This window comes from Mobula birostris, chromosome 21 (genome assembly GCF_030028105.1).
Source record: "Mobula birostris isolate sMobBir1 chromosome 21, sMobBir1.hap1, whole genome shotgun sequence".
In the NCBI taxonomy this organism is placed as follows: Eukaryota; Metazoa; Chordata; class Chondrichthyes; order Myliobatiformes; family Myliobatidae; genus Mobula; species Mobula birostris.
This window is the reverse complement of record NC_092390.1, coordinates 55,691,667-55,711,472: the sequence shown is the minus strand read 5'-3', so window position 1 is coordinate 55,711,472 and position 19,806 is coordinate 55,691,667. Positions and strand designations below refer to the sequence as shown.

Here is a 19,806-nt window from a genome sequence, read left to right as displayed (position 1 = left end):
CAGGGAGAGGGGAATTGTGGTTGGGAAAAGGGGAAGGGAGAGGGGAGGGAGCAAGAAGCACCTGAGAGACATTCTGTAATGATCAATAAACCAATTGTCTGGCATCAAATGACCTTGCCTGGTGTCTCAGGACTGGGTGTGTCTTGCACCCATGCACCCTCCACCCTGGCACTCCTCTGCCACCTGTCCAACACCTTCTCGTGGCCTTCCACCCTTGCCATTCCCATTGTGCTTTGCTCCTACCAAACTTACAAACCAGCTTTCTGCTCCACGTTGACAAATACAGTACTGTGCAAGAGTCTTCGGCACCCTGGTTTTATATATACTGTAAAGGAGATGCTGATGGACCGTAGGAAGACCAAGCCTGCACTGTTCCCTGTTACTATTGATGGTGAGGATGTGGATGTGGTGAGGACCTACAGGTGCCTTGGGGGTGAACCTCGACGACAGATTTGATTGGAGCACTAACACAGAGACTGTGTACAAGAAGGGCCAGGGTCACCTCTACTTCCTGAGGAGACTGAGGGTCCTTTGGAATGCACAAGCCTCTCCTTCTCATGTTCTACCTGTCTTTTGTCACTAGTACAATCTTTTATGCATTGTCAATGGTATCAATATGGCTGATGCTAACAGGCTCAATAAACTGATTAGAAAGACTGGCTCTGTTATAGGAGTTAAACTGGCCACGCTGGAGGCTGTGGTAGAACAAAAGACCCTCCAGAAAATCCTGAAAATTCTCACCCTGCTTGCCACCTTGGCTGAACAGAGGAGCACTTTCGGTAATAGACTAAGACAACTGCACTGCTCTAAAGACTGCTATATGAGGTCATTCTAGGTCTCAGCCACGATTGACTTGTAAATTGTGTACAGCTTATTTTTAAGGTCTTTTTTTCTCTTACTTTGTACATCTGTGCACTTTAATAAGGTATCTTATCTGTCTACCTCTCAGTTGCTCTTGACAAGTATTTTGGATTGGTCTCCTGTCCTGGAGGGTGATCCTTGATTTTAGTTCCAAGATGTGGTAATGATGAGGTTTGATGTGGCCTTTCTATTGAATCAATACAGAAATTTATGTGGCTCCATTGTCACCATTATAAATGTCAATTAATCATCAAATTTACTTGGTCGAGCTGGACTTGGTTTAACTTGTGCCCTTGTTCAAATGCTGCAGGAATGCGCTATAAGCGTCGAGGTGTGGATGAGAATGGAAATGTGGCGAATTACGTGGAGACAGAGCAGCTCATCCACGTACACAGTCACACCCTGTCGTTTGTCCAGGCCCGCGGATCAGTGCCTGTGTTTTGGAGTCAGATTGGGTATCGATATAATCCTCGTCCAAGACTGGACAAACGTAAGTGAGAACTGTGGCTTTCTCCACTTCAGAGTTCGAGTTTAATTATTGTTCAACTGTACTTGATTAGCCACGACTTCAGCCAAATGAAAGAACTTTCCTCTGGGGCCAGATGAAAAGCACAGTTCCAATACTCTCGATTAGTCAAGGCGTGAAGGGTTATGGGGAGAAGGCAGGAGATTGGGGCTGAGAGGCAACTTAATCAGCCATGATGAAATGGTAGAGCAGACTCAATGGACCATCTGGGGTAATTCTGCTCCTTTGTCTTACAGTCTTAACAGTCATGCACAGCATATGGCACATATAGCGCATATACGGTAGCAATATACTTACAATCTGATCAAAATTTCAGCACTTACTGAACTATTTGGAATATTAGTTCAGTTCATCCGTGCAGCCCTAGATTCCCCCAGTACTTATTGCAATCTCCCTAGTTGGAAGCATACATCATTCGCTCATTCGTTATGTGCCCTGTTGTATGGTGTTCAACTTTCTATAGGGGCACAATTGAGAGCATCCTGACTGGCTGCATCACTGTCTGGTATGGGAACTGTACCTCCCTCAATCGCAGAACCCTGCAGAGAGTGGTGCGGACAGCCCAGCATATCTGTAGATGTGAACTTCCCACTATTCAGGACACTTACAAAGACACATACAAAAAAAAGCCTGAAGGATCATTGGGGACCCGAGTCACCCCAACCACAAACTGTTCCAGCTGCTGCCATCCGGGAAACGGTACCGCAGCATAAAAGCCAGGACCAACAGGCTCCGGGACAGCTTCTTCCACCAGGTCATCAGACTGATTAATTCATGCTGACACATCTGTATCTCTGTTAAGCAACACACATAAAAGTTGCTGGTGAATGCAGGAGGCCAGGCAGCTTCTCTAGGAAGAGGTACAGTCGACGTTTTGGGCCGAGACCCTTCGTCAGGACTAACAGAAAGAAGAGCCAGTGAAAGATTTGAAAGGGGGAGGGGGAGGGATGGAACCAAGAGCTGGACAGGTGATTGGCAAAGGGGATATGAGAAAATCATGGGACAGGAGGCCTAGGGAGAAAGAAAAGGGGAGGGGGGGTGGAAAAGCCCAGAGGATGGGCAAAGGGTATAGTCAGAGGGATAGAGGGAGAAAAAGGAGAGAGAGAAAAAGAATGTGTGTATATAAATAAATAATGGATGGGGTACGAGGGGGAGGTGGGGCATTAGCAGAAGTTAGAGAAGTCAATGTTCATGCCATCAGGTTGGAGGCTACCCAGACGCAATATAAGGTGTTGTTCCTCCAACCTGAGTGTGGCTTCATCTTTACAGTAGAGGAGGCCGTAGATAGACATATCAGAATGGGAATGGGACGTGAAATTAAAATGTGTGGCCACTGGGAGATCTCTGTTATATTGTTGTACATACTGTTTATTATAAATTACTATAAATCGCACATTGCACATTTAGACGGAGAGGTAATGTAAAGGCTTTTACTCATGTATATGAAGGATGTAAGTAATAAAGTCAATTTAATTCAGTCATGATCTTTCCAGGTCTGTGATTGTTCTTGGCAGGTTTTTCTACAGAAAACTCTAGAGCATACATCATGTTATTAATAATGCCTTTTTATCAATATAATGCTTTGCCGTAAATGAACAACCCCTGACACTGCATTTCTGTGTTGCCAATTATGAAACGTCAATGTGGTGGAGCCAGGGAGCTGAGTCAGTCTCTGCATTTATTGCCCTTGAAGGTGATGGAAATCTCTCTAGTAAAGGAACAGTCCGGGCGTTCCCAACCTTTATTTATGCCAAGGACCCCGACCATTATCCGAGGGTCTGTGGACCCCAGATTCGGACCCCTGGATCAGTCCCACTGTGACGGTGGAAGCTGAAGGAGCAGCATTATCTGGATGCTATGTGACTTGGAGGGAGCCCACTAGTAAGGAAAGATAGTACAAACTACAGATGTAGCGCCCACTCCCTCCATTCCTGTGTGGCAACCAAGTCATTGGGTATATTTAAAGCAGAGTTCAATAGGTTCTTGACTAGTAAGGATGTCAAAAGTTATGGGGAGAAGGCAGGAGAATGGGGTTGAGAGGGATAATAAATCAGCCATGATCGAATGGTGGAGCAGACTCGACTGGTTGAATGGCCTAATTCTGTCCCTGTATGTTATGATTGAGGTATTTAAAATTGAGGGATACAGATTGGGTAATCTGCATTAATTCTTCCCCCCTATCAGAGGGAAATATAACTAAAGAACATAGTTTAGGTTTAGAGGGGTTCTGAGGGTTTCTTTACTCAATGGTTGGTACCTGGAGTGCACTACCAAAGAGAAATAGAGTTGTTAATGGCATTTAAGTCGTGTGTTGATGAAGACCTCAATCACCAAGGCATTGAAGGTTACTACTGACCAACTGCTGAAAGATGGGATTAATACAGGCAGGGTGCCCAGAAGTTGATGGGCTGAATGGCCTTTCTCAATTCATCATGACTACCTCTTTCCTGCTTTTTGGTATTGAGTAAGCACAACACAGGGAAAACTTCTTCGGGCAAAGACGTACACAGACAGAACAGCGCCCTCCCTGTCTGACTCCGTACACATGGACCGAAAGCACTCTTACACCCGTGTGTGGTTTGTGGATATTTTCCACAGTACTTGTTTTGTTTTTGTCTCGACTACCGCCAAACCAGGTTTTCATATTTATTTTGGCTGTCTGAAAGTTAGGGTGTATTCTTTAAACTTGGCAATTTCACTGAGCTAGTTTGACATTATCAGTACCAAATGATTGATTTGTGCTTCCTGTCCCTCATATCAACCTTGTCAGAATTCCAACATTCCAGAGTCAAATATTAAGCATGAGACAGATGCTGGAAATCCAAAGCAGGTCCATGGAAATGAATAAACAATCAATGTTTTGGGCCAAGACTTTCCTTCAGGACTGAAAAAGAAGAGGGAAGACGAGAGAATAAAGTAGTGGGATAAGGGGAGGGAGGCTAGCTGGAATGTGATTGGTGAAGTCCAGCGGGTGGGAAAGGTGAAGGGCTGGAGAGGAAGGAGTCTAATAGGAGAAGAGAGTGGACCATAGGAGGAGGGGACTCCGTGGGTGATTGTAGGCAGGTGGGAAGAGGTAAGAGGCCAGAGTGGGGAATAGAGGAAGAGAGGAGGGGCAGGGAAAATAATTTTTTTACTGGAAGGAGAAACTGATATTCATGCCATCAGGTTGGAGGGTAGCCAGACAGAATATAAGGTGTTGCTCCTCCACCCTGAGAGTGGCCTTATTCTGGCACAAGAGGAGGCTCAAGACCAACATGTTGGAATAGGTATTGGAATTAAAATATTTGGCCACTGGGAAGCTCCCCTTTTGGTGGATGGGTGGAGGTAGTCAAATATTGGTAATTCAATAGACAAAATCTACCTTTGAAGTTTAAAATGTTGCACCATTGCATCGGTTTCACATTAAGTCTTACAGCATTAATTAAAGTATATTGTAGTTCTGTTGTAAAACAAATCAAAGAATAAAGTATTAATAAAATTATGGCTATTGCTTCTTAAAGGGTAAATTAGAAATTATTGTGGATAGTTCTACAAAAAATATGTTTGTGGCTACTTGAAAGGGAGATTTTAAAAAATCATGCAGATTGTATTGTAATATCTGGCCACCCTCAGGGTGGAGGAGCAACGCCTGATATTCCATCTGGCTAGCCTCCAACCTGACGGCATGAATATTGATTCCTCCTCCCTCCCCCTCCCCTGTTCTTCTATTCCCCACTCCAGCCTCTTACCTCTTCTCACCTTCCTATCATCTTCCTCTAGTGCCCCTCCTCCTTCCCTTTCTCCCATGGTCCACTCCCCTCTCCTATCAGCTTCCTTCTTCGCCAGCCCTATATCTTTCCTACCCACTTGGCTTCACCTATCACCTTCTAGCTAGCCTCCTCCCCCCGCCCCCCACCTTTATATTCTGTCAGCTTCCCTCTTCCTTTCCAGTCCTGATGAAGGGTTTCGGCCCAGAATGTCAATTGTTTGTTCATTTCCATAGATGCTGTCTGACCTGCTGAGCTCCTCCAGCATTTTGTGTGCGTAGCATTAACAGGGACTTGTCTCCTTTTTATTGATTTGGGTCTGCCACTGACTGAGTGTGGTAGAGTCATTGTGTAAATCTCCATTGAAACAAGCCCTATGGCCCAAATCATCCGTGGTCACCTATGTGCCCACGTAAGTTAATCCCATTTGCCTGCATTTGGCTTATATCCCTTGAAGCCTCTGTTATTTATCCAAAAGTCTTTGAAATATTGTTATCAGACCTGCCTCAGCTGTCTTCTGGGACAATTCTTGCTATGTACTCACCACCTTGCACAAGAAGAAGCTTCCCCTCAAAGTTATTTTGAAATCTTTCCTTTTTCACCTTAAAACAATGGCATCTAGTTTTTGGATCCTTTCCATGACTTGCCTCCTGCTCTCATTGCTTACTATATTTTGTTGAAGCCGTTCAAAGTACATATGTGTCACTATTTACATCCCAAGATTCAATGTCTTGTGGGCATTCACAGTAAATACAAGAAACACAATAGAATCAATGCAAGGCTGCACCCAACAGGACAGGCGAACAAATACTAGTAAATACTAAGCAATAAATACCGAGAGTGTAAGATGGAGAGTCTTTGAAAATGAGTCCATAGGTTGTGGGAACAGTTCAGTGATGGGGCGAGTGAAGTTATCATCTTTGGTTCAGGAGCCTGTTGGTTGAGGGGTAATAATTCTTCCTGAACCTGGTGGTGTGAGTCCTGAAGCTCCTGTACCACCTTACTGATGGCAGCAGTGAGAAGAGAGCAAGTCCTGGGTGGTGGTGTTCCCTGATGATGGATGCTGCTTTCCTGCAACAACGCTCCATGTAGATGTGCTCAACGGTGGGGAGGGCTTTACCCATGATGAACTGGTCGTATCCACTACTTTTTGTCGGATTTTCTGCAATAAATAAGCAATAAGTATCAAGAACGTAAGATGAAGAGTCCTTGAAAGTGAGTCCATGGATGCTGCTTTTCCTCGACAGCGCTTTGTTAACTGGATGTAGAGAAGATCTTGACAGATGGAGCTGCCAGTTGGTGAAAAGCCCCACTGAGCTGCTCCTGACTGTGTGCTGACAAAACTCTTCATGTGTAAATTTTAAAATCTCATTTACCTGCAGGCTGGGTGCACAGGAGCCTTGAAGAAGACGTTTCTACTGGGAATTTTGTCGGTCTTGTATTTGCAATTTATTTTTGCTTCACTTAATGTGTTGTTGTAGTTATTGGCAATGCATCTACATAATTAGATGTTCAACTTAATACATCTGGGATTATTTATTATCCAATTGTGCAGTCAGTACTCACCATGAACTTAACACTGATATTTAAAAAAACAATTCTCTAGATGAGAGATAAACTTCCCTCATGGTTCAGTTTTTGTATCATCTCTCAGATGAAAGGGATGAGATTCTGATCCTTGGTGTTTTCTTGCTCCTTTAGTGGTGCATGCAGAATGAGCAGTTGTTAGCACATAAACACAAGTATTTGCAATGGCTAGTTACTGCCTCTTGTGCCGCTGACCTTTAGGGCAACAATGAAGATCCTCCATCTCTGTGTGTCCTTGCCCATCTTCTCTATTGTGTCCCAAGTGTGGTTCAGGATCCTCATTTCTGCCTGTTTGGTAGAGCACCAAGTTGTCTTTGGTCTAATGAAGTGCTCTCTTTGGTCTAGCTGCTACATCTCACTCCTGTGCACCCTCCTGTCTCCATCTAAGATCCTGTCAACAATTTTTGTATCATCACCAAATTTGTAGATGGCATTTGAGCTATGCCTAGCCACATAGTCATGGGTGTAGAGTGCGTAGAGCAGTGAGCTAAGCACAAATCCTTAAGTGTGCCAGTGTCGATTGTCAGTGAGGATGAGGTATTACCAATCTGCACAGGTTGTGGGATAGCGAAGACCGAGCTGAACTGAATATGCCTGGACTCTTTGGATTTTGTGTTTTATATTCTGTGTTTTCGTTCTTTTTTTTTGTTGCTGTTTGCATGATTTTTCTTTTGCTTGGTAGTGTTGGGAGGTAGGTGGGGTTTGATGCTTTTCACTGAACAAGTTCCATGTTTTTTTTTGTTTCATGGTTGTCTGCATACATACTTTGAGAATAAATGTACTTAAAATCCCTGAACGGAATCAATCGGCAATGTGGCTGCAAAGGTTGACAATATCCACAAAGGTCCACAATACCCCGCAAAGGGAGTTTGAGCAACCAGAAGTTGTGGTACATATTGATACCAATGACATAAGTTTAAAAAAAGGGAGGAGATCTTGAAAACAGACCTGTACAAAAGGAACAGGTTGCACTTGAATCTGAGGGGGACCACTATTCTTGCAGGCAGGTTTGCTAGAGCTGTTGGGAGTGGTTTAAACTAACATGACGGGGGGTGGGAACCAGTATGATGAAGCTGAGGATGAGCCAGCAGGTTTACAAGTAGATGATGTAATATGAATGTAAGGAAGGGCAAGCCAATGAATGGGTACAACTGAAGACAGAGCAAGGAGTTAAATTGTACCACAGAGGCAAAATTCAAAAGGGCAAAGAATGCAGGACTGAAGGTGCTGTATTTAAATGCACATAGCATTTGGAATAAGGTGGATGAGCTGGTGGCACATTAAGAAATTGGTTGGTATGACATTGGCATCACTGAGTTGTGGCTGGAAGGTCATAGTTGGGAGCTTAACATCAAAGGGCAGGCAGGAAGGCATAGATGGTGGTGTGGCTCTGTTGGTAAGAGATGGAATTACATCTTTAGAAAGAGATAACATGGGGTCAGAGAATGTCAAATCTTTGTGGGTGGAGTTAAGAAGCTGCAAGGGTAAAGAAAAACATTACAGGAATCGTAGTTAAGCCTCCACATAGTGGTCAAGATGTGTGGTTGAGATTGCAAAGGGGCTGGAAAAGGCATGTAGTAAGGGTAATGTCACATTTTTAATGAAGGACTTCAATATGCAAGGGGATTGGGAAAATCAGGTTGGTGTTGGACCGCAAGAGAGGGAATTTGTTGGATGCCTACGAGATGGTTTCTTAGCGCAGCTTGTGAATGAGCCTACTTGGGGAAAGGCTATCGGGTGTTGTGTAATAACCCTGAGCTTAACATAAAGGAACCCTTAGGAGGCAGTGATCACAATATGATTGAATTCATACTGCAACTTGAGAGGGAGAAGTTCAGGACTGCATAAAAGCCTAGGAAAGAGCATATAAAGTAGCAAAAGTGAGAGGGAAGTTGGATGATTGGGAAACTTTTAAAATACAACAAAAGGCAACTAAAATCCTATGAGAAGGGAAAAGATGAAGTATGAGGGCAAACTAGCTGATAATATAAAACAGGATACTAAAATTTTTTTCTCAGTTATATAAAGAGTAAAAGGGAGGTGAGCATTGATATTAGACTACTGGAAAATGATGCTGGTGCGGTAGTAATGGGGGACAAAGAAATGGTAATGAGCTTAATAAATACTTTGCTTCAGTTTTTACTGTGGAAGACACTAGCTGTATGCCAGAGGTCCATGATTTTCAGGGAGCAGGAGTGAGTGCCATTGCTATTACAAAGGAAAATGTGCAAGGCAAACTGAGAAGTCTTAAGCTGGGTAGTTCACTTGGACCAAATGGACTACAACCTAGAGTCCTGAAAGAGGTTGTTGAGGAGATAACATTTGCATTGGTCATGATCTTTCAAGAATCACTTGATTCTGGCATGGTCCCGGAGGACTGGAAGATTGCAAATTTCACTCTACTCTTTAAGAAAGGAGGAAGGCAAAAGAAAGGAAATTATAGACCAATTAGCCTAACCTCAGTGGTTGGGAAAGTGTTGGAGTCTATTAGTAAGGATGAGTTTTCGGGGTACTTGGAGACATGATAAAATAAGTCAGTCAGCATAGTTTCTGTAAAGGGAAATTTTCCCTGACAAGCCCGATAGAGTTCCTTGAGGAACTAACAAGCAGGGTGCACAAAGGAGAGGCAGTGGATATCATTTACTTAGATTTTCAGAAGGCATTTGATAAGATGTCACACGTGAGACTGCTTAACAAATAAAATCCTGTGGTGTTACAGGAAAGATACTAGCATGGATAGAAGAATGGCTGACAGGCAGGAGGCAGTGAGTGGGAATAAAAGGGGCCTGTGACTAGTGGTGTTCCTCAGGGGTCAGTATTGGGACCGCTGCTTTTCACATTGTTTGTTAGTGATCCAGATAATGGAATTGTTGGCTTTGTGGCAAAGTTTGTGGATGATATAAAGATGGACGGAGGGGTAGGTAGTGCTGAGGAAGCAATGCGATTGCAGCAGGTCTTAGACAAATTGGAAGAATGGGCAAAAAGTGGGAGATGGAATAGTGTTGGGAAATTTATGATAGTGCATTTTGGTAAAAGGAACAATAGTGCGACTGTTAACTAAATGGAGAGAAAATTCAAACAAAGGACTTGGGAGGCCTCGTGCAAAACTCCCAGAAGGTTAATTCACAGGTTGAGTCTATAGTAAAGAAGGCAGTGCAGTGTTGGCATTTATTTCAAGGGGAATAGAATATAAAAACAAGGAGACAATGCTGACATTATATAAGACATTTATAAGACATTAGTTAGGCTTCACTTGGAGTATTGTCAACAGTTTTGGGCCTCTTATCTCAGGAAGGATGTGTTGTCATTGGACAGAGTCCAAGAGGAGGTTCACGAGGATGATTCTGGGAATGAAGTGTTAACATATGAGGAGCCTTTGGCATTTTTGGGTGTGTACTCACTGGAACTTAGAAGAAAGCAGGGGGATCTCATTTTAACCTACCGAATGTTGAAAGGACTAAATTATGTGAATGTGGAGAGGATGTTTCCTCTGGTGGGGTATCCAAAACTAGAGGGAACAGCTTCAAAATTGAGGGGTGACCTTTTAGAATAGTAGTAAGGAGGAATTTTTTTTAGCCAGAGTGGTGAATCTATGGAATGCTCTGCCACAGACTGCAGTGGAGGCCAAGTCGGTGGGTATATTTACAGCAGAAGTTGATAGATTCCTGATTGGTTGGGACATCAAGGGATATGGTGGGAAGGCAGGTGTATGGGATCCAGGATCAGCCGTGATGAAATGGATGATGGACTGAATGGCCTCATTCTGCTCCTATGTCTCACAGTCTTATGGACCACACTTCATCTCATGTTCTTGATATTAATTGCTTCTTTCTTTATTATTATTATTATTTCATTCATTGTGTATTTGCACATTTTGGTGTCTTTTGCAGGCTGGTTGGAACACCAAGTTGATGTGGTCTTTCATTGGTTATTATTCTATTATGGATTTATTGAGTATGCCCAAAAGAAAACGAATCTCAGATATTATATGATGATATGTATGCACTTTGATAATAAACTCACTTTGTACACTTATCAAAAGTTCTTCCTTGGAGGTGGTTCAGTTATTAATATTTCTAGTTCTCTGTGAGTGATCTGCATACTGTTTCAGTGATTGATGATAATATCATTATATTGCTGCTTTCATATATTAAGATGCAGGCCCAAAGTGCTTTACATAGTCTGTAAAGATAAATCAATATAGTCATAAAAATACCAAGACAAAATTAAAAGTCATAAGTAAAGGCAGACATTGTGTTGAAAAAATTGCTCATTCCAATGTTCTGCTTTATGCAGCTGAGGAGGAGACTATCAGCAAGTTTGCAGCACACTTTGAGGAGCAGCTGAAAATCTACAGGAAGCAGGTGAGATGTTCACTTTCGCTCCATGGATCCAGTGGACGTGAAAGTGCTGATCTTCAGCATTGTGCTGAGAAGTTACTGCAACATGTACCTCCATTATCCGTGTGGTTGGGTCGATCTTTTCATTTAGTATCAAGTGAAGGCAAATTTTCATGCCCCCTCTTTCAGATAATTCTGCAATAAATCTCCAGTGAGGTCTTGCATCTTAGTACAACTTGGATGACTAGGAGTTTTGTTATCTGTAATTAAAATGTGAAAGCGAACCGTGCATGGGAAGAGAAGGGAGTTATTCAGCATGGTGCTCTATACCAGCGGTCCCCAACCACCGGGCCGCAAAGCATGTGCTACCGGGCTGTGAGGAAACGATATGAGTCAGCTGCACCTTCCCTCATTCCCTGTCACGCACTGTTGAACTTGAACATAGGGTTGCCAACTGTTCCGTATTTGCTGGGACATCCCGTATATTGGGCTAAATTGGTTTGTCCTGTATTTGCCCCACTAAGGTAGAGCGTTCCTATGAAACCTTTCGTGCCGAAATGGCGTGAAGCGAAGAAGCAATTACCATTAATTTATATGGGAAAAATTTTTGAGCGTTCCCAGACCCAAAAAATAACCTAACAAACCATATCAAATAACACATAGAAACCGAAAATAAATAACACCAACATATAGTAAAAGCAGGAATGATATGATAAATACACAGCCTATATAAAGTAGAAATAATGTATGTACGGTGTAGTTGGGAAGATGAAGACAAAACCGATTTATGGGAGAAAAAATCGGCATGTACGCACATGCGCAGGTCACACATGCGCACACAAGTGCCCACGCAAGGCTTCATGGTCATGGTAGTCTTTCCTGGGGTAAAGTGTCCCAGGATTTGACTACTACTTTTGTCCCTTATTTGGGAGTGAGAAAGTTGGCAACCCTGACTGTAAAAGACATGTCGAGTTGAGTTTAACCCTACTTGAACACCCCCCCCCCCCACCAGGTCGGCCAGTCTGCAAGAATATTGTCAATATTAAACCGGTCCACGGTGCAAAAAAGGTTAGGGACCCCTGCTCTAGATATTTCCTGTTGTTGTTAAAGTGTGTGAATTGACAATTTGTGAATCACTTTATTGGTGCTGGATTTTGCATTCTCTTTAGCCATAAGCCATTGAACCAGAATTAGCCATTCGGCCCATTGATTAGTAAGAGCAAATTAAAGGAAGGGAGGGGCAAGTGCAGCAGCCATCATCTGAGTGGACATAGTCACAGTGGTGATCTTGAGGCTTTAGCTCTTCGAGGCTTTAATCAAGATTTTTCCCTTCTCCTTTATGCCTGCTGACCTTGGGACAGTAGGGAGGCCAGGCAGGATAGTGAAACCACTTGCAGGATGTGGGAAGGCACGGGGACCTGCAGTGTTCCTGCCGACTACAGCTGCGAGAAGTGCATCCAGCTGCAGCTTCTAACAAACAGCGTTAAGGAGTTGGAACAGGAACTGGATGAACTCCGGATCATTTGGGAGGCTGAATAGGTGATAGAGGGACGTATAGGGAGGTAGTTACACCCAAGGTGCAGCACACAGGAAACTGGGTGACAGTCAGGAAGGGGGTTAAGCAGCCAGTGTAGAGTACCCCTCTGGTCATCCCCCTCAACAACAGGTATATCACTTTGGATACTGTTGGGCGAATGAGTCACAGTGGTCAGATCTGTGGCACTGAGTCTGTGACTCAGACAGGAAGGGGGATGAAGAGGCACGCTGTGGTGATAGGGGATTCATTAGTTAGGGGAACAGACAGGAGGTTCTGTGGGCAAGAATGAGTTTCCTGAATGGTACATTGTCTCCCAGGTGCCAGGGTACGGAATATCTCGGATGGAGTTCTCAGCATCCTGTAGAGATTGAACAGCCAGAGTCATGGTCCATGTAGCATTGTGACATGGGTAGAACAAGTGACGAGGTTCTGCATTGGTAGTTGGATGCTAAGTTAAAGGGCAGGACCTCCAAGGTTGTGATCTCAGTATTACTACCCGTACCACGTGCTAGTGAGGCTAAAAATAGGAAGGTTATACAGTCTTAATATGTGTCCAAGGAGTTGGTGTAGGCGGGAGGGCATATGATTTTTGGATCATTGGGCTCTCTTCCAGGGACAGTTTGCACCTGAACTGGAGGGGGCTAATATCCTGGTGGGAAGGTTTGTTAATGCTACATGGGGGGTTTAGACTAAGCTGCAGGGGTTGTGAACCACAGTGCTGGGACAGTTAGTGGAGAGGTTGTGGAGGCAGATGTTGGTAAGACCTCAGACAAAGTTAAGAATCAAAAGGTGGAGCATGGTGTGACTAGTGTCCTGAGCTGCCTATATTCCAGTGCAAGAAGTATCGTAGGAAATGCGGGTAATAGTGCTGAAGATGAGGTAGCTGATTTACAAACAGACAATGTGTGGAGAGGAGAGTCAAAATTGCTGTCAGTAGGATGAGTTGCAACGTAAAAGGCAGACAAAATTGAAAGGGTGAATACAGGACTGAAGGTGTTGAATCTGAATGCGTGCAGCATATGAAATAAGGTAGATGAACTTGCAGCACAGTTGCAGATTGGCAGGTATGATGTTGTAGGCATCACTGAATCATGGCTGAAAGGTTATAGCTGGGAGCTTGAGTTCCAAGGATACACATTGTATTGAAAGGACAGGCAGGAAGGCATAGGGGGTGGCATTGCTCTGTTGATAAAAAATGAAATCAAATCATTAGAAATATCATCAGGTTGGAAGCTGTTGAGTCATTGTGGATACAGTTAAGGAACTACAAGAGTAGAAACACCCTGATGGAAGTTGTATTCAGATCCCCAAACATTAGTGAGGATGTGGTCTACAAACTACAATAGGAGATGGAAAATGCATGCCAAAAGGGCAATGCCATGGGGGGACTTCAATATGTAGGTAGAATTGGAAAATCAGGTTGGTGCTGAATTATAGGAGAGGAATTTCTAGAATCCATACAAGATGGATTTTTAGAGCAGCTCGTGGTTGAGCCCACTAGAGGATCAGCTATTCTGGATTTAGTGTTATGCAATGAACCAGAATTCATTAGAGAGCTTAAGGTAAAGGAACCTGCAGGAGAAAGTGATCATACTATGATGAAATTCACCCTGAAATTTAAGAAGCAGAAGTTAAAGTCAGATGTATCAATATTACAGTGGAGTAAAGGGAATTACAGAGCTAGAGAGAGGACTTGGCCAGAATTGATTGAAAAAGAACACTGGCAGTGATGACAGCAGAGCAGCAACGGCTGAAATTTCTGGAAGCAATTCGGAAGGCACAGGATATATACATCCTAAAGAGGAAGAAGCCATCTAAACAAGAGAAGTTAAAGCCAACAAAGCCAAAACTAGGGCATATAATAGAGAAACAATTAGTGGGAAGTTAGAAGATTGGGAAGCTTTGAAAAACCAACAGAAGGCAACTAAAAATCACTAAGAAAGTACAGATTCAATACTGCTAGACAATAATATTAAAGAGGATACCAAAAATTTCTTCAGATACATAAAGTGTAAAAGAGAGGTGAGAGTGGATCTTAGACCACTGGAAAACAATGCTGGAGAGGTAGTAATGGGGAACAATGAAATAGCAGATGAACTGAATAAGTATTTTGCATCAGTCTTTACTGTGGAAGACACTAGCAGTATGGTGGAAGTTCCAGGTGTCGGGGGCATGAAGTGTTACCATAACTAGAGAGAAGGTTCTTGGGCGACTGAAAGGTCTGAAGGTAGATACGGTACCTGGACCAGATGGTGTACACCCCAGAGTTCCGAAAGAGATGGCGGAAAAGATCATGGAAGCATCAGTAATGACATTTCAAGAATCACTAGATTCTGGAACAGTTCCGGAACACTGGAATATTACAAATATTAATCCAGTCTTCAGGAAAGGAGAGAGGCAGAGGGAAGGAATTTATAGGCCAGTTAGTCTGACCTCAGTGGTTGGGAAGATGTTGGAGTTGATTACTAAGGATGAGATCTCAGGGTACTTGGAGGTACATGATAAAATAGGCCATAGTCAGCATGGTTTCTTCGAGGGAAAATCTTGCCTGACAAATCTGTTGGAATTCTTTGAAGAAGTAACAAGCAGGATAGACAAAGGAGAATCGGTCGATGTTATGTAATTGGATTTTCAGAAGGCTTTTGACAAAGTCCCATACATGAGGCCTCTTAACAAGCTACGAGCCCATGGTATAACAGGAAAGATTCAGCATGGATAAAGCAGTGGCTGATTGGCAAGAGGCAGAAAGTGGGAATAAAGGGAATCTTTGCTGGCTGCTGGTGACTAGAGGTGTTCCATGGGGGTCTGTATTGGGACTGATTCTTTTTATGTTATATGCCAATGATTCGGATGATGGAATTGATAACTTCGTTGTAAAATTTGCAAATGATATGAAGATAGGTGGAGGAGTGGGTAGTTCTGAGGAATTAAGGAGGCAACAGAAGGACTTTGACAGATTAGGAAAATGGGCAAAAAAATGGCAGATGGAATACAGTATCGGGAAGTCTACAGTCATGCACTTTGGTAGGAGAAAGGAAAGGGTTGACTTTTTTCTAAATGGAGAGAAAATACAAAAAACTGAAACACAAAGGGACTTTGGTGTGCTTGTGCAGGATTCCCTAGGGGTTATTTTGCAGTTTGAGTCTGTGGCGAAGAAGGCAAATGCAATGTTAGCACTCATTTCAAGTGTTCTCGAATATAAAAGCAAGGATGTAATGCTGAAGCTTTGTAAAGCACTGGTGTAGCTTCACTTGGTGTATTTTGAGCAGGGTTGAGTTCTTATCTTAGAAAGAATGTGCTGGATTTGGAGAGGGTTCAAAGGAGATTCACGAAAATGATTTTGGAATTGAATGGCCTGTCATATGAAGAGCACCTGATGGTTATTGGCCTGTATTCACTAGAATTCAGAAGAATGAAGGGTGACCTCATTGAAACCTATGAATGGTGAAAGGCCTTGATAGACTGGATGTGGAGAGGATGTTTCCTATGGTGGGAGAGTCTTAAGACCAGAGGACACAGCCTCAGAATAGAGGGGCGTCCTTTTAGAATGGAGATGAGGAGGAATTTCTTTAGACAGGGAGTGGTGAATCTGTGAAATTATTTGCCATAGGCACTGTGGAGGCCAAATCCTTATGTATATTTAAGGCAAAGGTTGATAGGTTTCTTGATTGGTCAGGGTATGAAGGGATACAGGGAGAAGGCAGGAGATTGGGGCTGAGAGGAAAATTGGATCAGCTGTGATGAAATGGCGGAGCAGACTTGATTGGCTAAATAGCCTAATTTTGCTCCTATATCTTATGGTCATGAGTCTCCTTGAGCATTCAATCGTAGCTGACTTTTATCCCTGTCGACCCCATTATCCTACCTTCTCCCTGTAGCCCTTCATGACCTAACTAATCAAGAACCTGTCAACCTTTCTTTTAAATATACCCAATGATTTGGCCTCCACAGCCATCTGTGGCAATGAATTCTACAGATTCACCAGCATCTGGGTGACGAAGTTCCTCCTTGTCTCTGGTCTAAATGGATGTTCCTCTTTTCTGAGGCTATGCACTCTGGTCCTGGGCCCCCCTCACAATCAGAAACATCCACTCTATCTAAGCATTTCAATATTCGATAGGTTTCAACGAGATCCCCCTCATTTTTCTCAACTGCAGCGAGTTCAGGACCAGAGCCATCAAATGCTTCTCATCTCTTCCATTCCCAGAATAATTCTTGTGAACCTCCTCAGGTCTGTCTTGAATGGCAGCACATCTTTTCTTAGAGGCCCAAAACTGCTCACAATACTCCAAGTGAGGTCTGTCCCAATGCCTTATAAAGCCTCAGCATTGCCTCCTTCGCCTGTTGTGATTCCTATACATTTAGGACTAGTAGCACATGTGTTTATAACCTTATTTAATTTGAAATTGTTTATGAAGCATATCCTGGAGCATTACTATCTAATGCTACCTAAGCTGCATAAGTAACAGGACGTTGGTACATCCACAAGACAGTTTGTTATCCAGAGCAGATATGAACATTTATTTTTATGACTTTGATATAGTAACCGTATGATTGCCAATAACTGAGAGATGTTTGGATTATTTCTTCTTATTATTTTATTATTAATAGAGTGGTGGGATAGAGATGTGTCTGTACTAAAGGAGGTTTAAGGCGCTCCTTCCCTCCGCTACCCTGCAGGCCTCCCTTGGGCAAGGTGTAGCACCTACTTAGCCCCACTCAGAAGCCATGAGAACAGGTGGTGGATGGTCATATGAGCAGCCGGTGCACATCACAAGTCCTGGTTACGTGACCACTGACGCCAGGCAATCTCTGAAGCGTATTGATAATGAATGGGGTCACCCATCTTGTAAAGACACTGCCCAGAAGAGGCTGATGGCAAACCACTTCTGTAGAAAATTTGCCGAGAACAGTCATGGTTATGGGACCACAACTGCCTATGTCATACGACACGGCACATGATGATGACGGCAGCTACCATATGATAGCTTATAGCTGAGAGACGTTTGGATTATTTGTTATTATTATTATTTTATTGTTATTTATTATTATTTTTATGAGTTCTATTGTTTGGGAAGGTGGAACCTGTTTAACTTGGAGCTTTTTTAAAGTAGTGGGCAAGGTTGATGAAGATAGGGGTGTCAGAGTGGTAGCATGGTCCCAATCGCAGACTAGTCCGATCAGATGCAAATGAAATTTAGGTCGGCTCATTAGATCCAATGCCGCCTCTGTGGCAGAAGGATTCACCAGTCTAATGACAGGAAAGGTGTTTGAACTGCAGTTCCACAGACTGTTTTCTGTGATGGTTTATCAATGGTTCAGATATATAGGAGCCACAAACTAGAAGTTTGCAGAATGCACAGCTTGTCTGTGTGGTTGATGCCTAGGAGGCTGTTGCTTGCAAGGAGCTATTAATAGTCTAATCAGGTGAGCAGAAAAATAATAAATGGAATTAATTCCAGAGCTGTGAAAAGTAGGGCAATTAGAGACCATGCAAAGTGTTCTGCGGAGAACAGTGGAGTATATAACCATGTAACAATTACAGCACGGAAACAGGCCCATCTCAGCCCTTATAGTCCATGCCGAACGCTTACTCTCACCTAGTCCCACCGACCTGCACTCAGCCCATGACCCTCCATTCCTTTCCTGTCCATATACCTATCCAATTTAACCTTAAATGACAACATTGAACCTGCCTCAACCACTTCTGCTGGAAGCTCGTTCCACACAGCTACCACTCTCTGAGTAAAGAAGTTCCCCCTCGTGTTACCCCTAAACTTTTGCCTGCTAACTCTCAACTCATACTTGTATGATGTGCATGGGCCTTTGAAGTTAGCTGTGAAAGCAGTTAGGAGACTTGACCAGGGCATGGAAACCCCCGGAGTTCTTGCATGAGTGCATTGCCACACCTCGCATGGTGAGAAAGATGCAAAAGCCTGAGAGGGGATCGGAAATGCAACTGAGAAAAGATTGCCGAAGGTGACTTCATTTTCTTTGAAACAAGAGGCTAATGGGCATTGTGTGTTGGATATTGCAAGGTCTGTAAAGCATGAAGACAGAGGATCGATTTCTCTCAGCAGCAGTGAGGAAATACGGAGTGAGGTGCAGAGTTTCTTAGGCCATTCTGGAGCTCAGTGGACTCCTGTGCATTTTGGTGATTTTTGAGTTCTGTTGAAGACAATAAATGCCAACAGCTTGTGGTTAAATCACAACTTCAACAAAACACATCCCCAGACACCTGGTAAAGTAGACGTGGGGCTGCATATAAGGATATTAGGGGGGGGGTTACAAACAACAGTTATAAATGCCATAAAGCATTAGACAGATGTAAGGTGGAGCCCTGGGTCAGGAAGGAAGGTAGGTGGATTGGGAAGGGATTGCAGAGTTTATGGCCCACCACCAAACCTGTTAGCATTGTTGATCTTTCAATTAATGAGTTATCTTGCACGAATTGAAATTCTGGTCTCCTTTAAAGTTGACCTTGAATTAATTTGAAAATCCAGCATCGTATTCCATTGATTTTTTTTTTCACCTCAATCTTGGCAGGTTATTGTCAGCCTGGTAGATCAGACCGGAAGAGAGAAAATAATCGGAGATGCTTTTCTCCGCCACGTTCTGCTTTACAACAATCCAAACCTCACCTATGTGACCTTTGATTTTCATGAACACTGGTAAGAATCAATAATAGATTATAAGTTGTGACTGAAAATCTGGCTGTTATCAAACCTGAGTGTTCTTGTGGTGTTGGCTTAAATTAGAATTTTGTGTAGCCACTATGAGTAATATTTGATTCCACCTTGATGCAACAGGCACTGTGATTTGAATTTTAATCTTTGTAAAAGGGATTCTAAAATGTGGATCATTTTTCTCCACCTTTATACAGCACTGACACCTGACCAGTTCTGTTCTCCCCGACTCTGCGATTGATTAGATGTCAGCTTTTCTTACTAGAATTGCCATTTTCTGTTTAGCAAATTTTAAAATAAAATTTGATTCCAATTTCATAGTTGCTTCATTTAGAGGCCACAGATTTTAGTAGAACATTGCAGAATGTGGAATTTCATTAATTATCAAACAATAGAGTAATTAACAGATGAAAATGTAGAATGTAGAATTGCTGCATTATTCCTCGAGTGTTTTCGTTGAGTTGGGAATTCTTGTGGTAATTTGAGTCAAGGGAATGTAGAGAAGGTTTGAAACCAACTAGCA

The 19,806-nt window shown here is 43.0% G+C and overlaps 1 protein-coding gene across 2 annotated transcripts in view; it reads left to right on the top strand.

Annotated features, from left to right (window-relative positions):
* The window catches only part of inpp5f (inositol polyphosphate-5-phosphatase F), a 267,473-nt gene that overhangs the window by 203,156 nt on the left and 44,511 nt on the right, over window positions 1–19,806 (top strand). For both annotated transcript variants that reach the window (XM_072239523.1, XM_072239522.1), the window contains 3 exons: window positions 1,172–1,351; window positions 11,017–11,084; window positions 19,144–19,268. In XM_072239523.1, the coding sequence (XP_072095624.1) occupies window positions 1,172–1,351; window positions 11,017–11,084; window positions 19,144–19,268 (373 nt within the window). The remainder of the gene's footprint in view (window positions 1–1,171; window positions 1,352–11,016; window positions 11,085–19,143; window positions 19,269–19,806) is intronic.